Source organism: Aegilops tauschii, chromosome 7, assembly GCF_002575655.3.
Source record: "Aegilops tauschii subsp. strangulata cultivar AL8/78 chromosome 7, Aet v6.0, whole genome shotgun sequence".
NCBI classification, from domain to species: domain Eukaryota; kingdom Viridiplantae; phylum Streptophyta; class Magnoliopsida; order Poales; family Poaceae; genus Aegilops; species Aegilops tauschii.
In genome coordinates this window covers 97,295,520-97,298,369 of record NC_053041.3, presented here as the reverse complement: position 1 = coordinate 97,298,369, position 2,850 = coordinate 97,295,520, and the positions used below count along the sequence as shown (strand labels likewise).

Sequence of the window (2,850 nt, the reverse complement as noted above, 5' to 3'; positions counted from 1 at the left end):
CACAAATCATAGAGCTTAGCTCATGTACCTCCCCTTGTGGGATTCCTCTTGAGAGAGAAGACTCCATTGGAGTACAAGACCACCATTGGAGAAGATCCCTAGGGATTCAAGCCCCCCCTTTTGAGGGAAGGATCTACCTAGATCATCAAGCCCTCATCTCCTTCATAGGATTTGGGATGAACTCTATCATGTATCTTGTTTCCCTTTGATTGTTCATGTACCTTGTGGATCTTGTGTGTTTGTTGGTCTAGTGGATGTGTGATTGGACTTGTTCTTGAGTGTTCCTCTTGTTTTCTCTCTTGTGTTCATCTTGTTCTTTGGGATTCCCCCTCCAATTCGTGAAAGATCTCCACTTAGGGTTCCACCCTACAACAGTGTATCAAAACCATGCCCATAAAAACTGCCAAAGTGGGACAAGGGAGCTCAAAACTAAGAGCAGCAACAAGCAACAAGCAACCATGGCTGACGGCCAACCCTCAAAGTCTGTCGAGATACCACCAATTGTGCAAGAGCTGGTAACCGACGTGCAGGAGCCACCAAGCCGGTACGTTGTTCCCGAGCAAGACCGCCCCGATGTGGCTGGTTCTGAGATGCCTGAGCCCATCGCCATTGTTGATCTCAGCCGTCTATCTTCCACTGACAACAGCGACGATGAGAATGTCAAGCTGAGGTCTGCCTTGGAGAACTGGGGCCTCTTCCTAGTAAGCTTTTCATGATAAATATAGTTGTATATTTTTTAATCTATCGAATCAAGATTTCTGATCGGTCTTTGGCCAGGCTGTTGGACATGGGATGGAGCCAAGCTTTCTTGGTGAGGTGATGAAAGTGACAAGAGAATTTTACAAACTCCCACTGGAAGAGAAACAGAAGTACTCAAACTTTGTGGATGGCAAGGAGTTCAGAATGGAAGGATATGGGAGCGACATGGTCATATCAGAGAAGCAGATCTTGGACTGGTGCGACCGGTTCAATCTCGTAGTGGAACCTGAGTCTCGGAGAAACTATACTCTATGGCCAACACAACCTCCTTCTTTCAGGTACTCCAGGCTTTTACCAGGATCAATCTGCATCAGAAAAAGAAGTTCAGTTAATGAGTAGCCATAACTAAGCCTGATCATTCATATTTGTGCAGAGATATTCTGAGCGAGTACACAGTCAGATGCAGGGAGATCACCAACCTTGTCCTCAAGAACCTGGCCAAGCTGCTCAGTTTAGACAAGGACTATTTCATCAACATGCTCGATGAGAATGCCATTACACACGCCAGGTTTAACTACTACCCTCACTGTCCCAAGCCGGACCAAGTCTTTGGCCTGAAGCCCCACTCAGATGCCACAGTGATCACAATTGTCTTCATCGATGATAGCGTGAGTGGGCTTCAACTGCAGAAAAATAATGTCTGGTATGATGTGCCAATCATTCCGAACGCACTACTTGTGAACATGGGAGATGTAATGGAGGTACATGTGTTGCAAAAATTGTTTGATCTTGTATCGTGGACAGTTAATCTAAGCTAGAAATCTCTGTATTTCCTGTGATGCATGCAGATAATGAGCAATGGGTTCTTCAAGAGTCCGGTTCACAGGGTTGTCACCAATGCTGAGAAAGAGCGTCTGTCATTGGTGATGTTCTATGCGATGGACCCGGAAAGGGAGATTGAGCCAGTGCAAGAGCTGGTGGACGAGAAGAATCCGAGGCGGTACAGGAAGATCAAAACCAAAGACTACATAGCAGAGATATTCAAAACTTTTGCAAGAGGGGCACTAGCCATTGACACAGTGAAGATCTGAATGTGATTCTGAAGTGCAGAAGATCGGTTAGCAGCATGCTGAATTTGCTCTTTGAGCTGTGTATGCTTTCACCTTTTGGCTTAAAATGCATTTTGGTTTACCTTGTGACTTTTAAGTATTTTTATCTTGTGCGTTGCCTTTCTGATCATTTCCAATGTCAGCATTATGTGTCAAGTTGAGTGATGAAACTCTCACACATATATTCATATCCACGTTGTGCTTATATACAAGATCTACCAGAGAAGTACAAGGGGATGGAGGAGAGAACAACGACACGTTAGCCGAGGCATGCGTTGCATGCAGATAGGTACGTGCGCACATGCGTGAGCTGTTGGAGCTCCTGAAAACTAGGTGAGGTCAACACCCCGCTCCTCCCCAGCCAAAAATTAGGGTTCCTGAACGTTGAATCTGAAGTCGAGGAAGACGCTCGTCAGTACTCCCTTGGTGAAGATGTCCTCGAACTGCGACCTCGTGGGAACGTGTAGTAAGCGAACCTCACCGAGCAGCACATGCTCATGTACGAAGTGAAGATCGATCTCGATGTGCTTAGTGCGTTGATGTTGCACCGGGTTGTTCGACATGTACATGACGCTCACATTATCGTAGCAAACCACCATGTCACGCAATGGAGGTTGATGTAGCTCACTGTGAAGTTGGTGAAACTAGACGGAATCGGCGACGGCGTGGGCGACCACCCTGTACTCAGCCTCACACTGGAACGAGAAACAGTGTTCTGGCGGTTTGACGACCAGGTGAGGAGGTTGGGCCGAGAAAAATGCAGAAGCCGGAGGTGGACTTGCGTGTGTCGGGGCAGTCGGCCCAGTCGACGTCGGAGTAGGCCACGAGCTCGTTGGCGGAAGAGCGGTGAATTTGGAGGTCGAAGTGGGTGGTCCCAGGAAGATAGCACAAGATCCACCTGACAAGCTGGAAGTCGAGTCGTGGGGAGCGTGCATGAAGAGGCAACATTGCTGAAAGGCATAGGAGAGGTCAAGGTGTGTCAGTGTAAGGTATTGAAGTGTGCCGGCAAGACTAAAGTATAGTGATGAGTCGTGAAGAGAGG

The 2,850-nt window shown here is 47.5% G+C and overlaps 1 protein-coding gene across 1 annotated transcript; it reads left to right on the top strand.

Annotated features, from left to right (window-relative positions):
• The first annotated feature begins 458 nt into the window (after nt 1-458).
• Nucleotides 459-1,790, top strand: LOC109755765 (protein LATERAL BRANCHING OXIDOREDUCTASE 1-like). Its single transcript, XM_020314658.1, has 4 exons — nt 459-701; nt 778-1,037; nt 1,133-1,460; nt 1,548-1,790. The coding sequence occupies exons 1-4, from the start codon at nt 459-461 to the stop codon at nt 1,788-1,790; spliced, it is 1,074 nt and encodes a 357-aa protein (XP_020170247.1).
• Nucleotides 1,791-2,850: the final 1,060 nt, after the last annotated feature.

Excerpts from the sequence above, each read along its gene's own strand:
- LOC109755765 (XM_020314658.1), top strand. The coding sequence starts at position 459 with ATGGCTGACGGCCAACCCTCAAAGTCTGTCGAGATACCACCAATTGTG. Across the intron at positions 1,038-1,132 it reads ACACAACCTCCTTCTTTCAG|AGATATTCTGAGCGAGTACA; the intron begins GTACTCCAGGCT and ends ATATTTGTGCAG. Across the intron at positions 1,461-1,547 it reads ACATGGGAGATGTAATGGAG|ATAATGAGCAATGGGTTCTT; the intron begins GTACATGTGTTG and ends TGATGCATGCAG.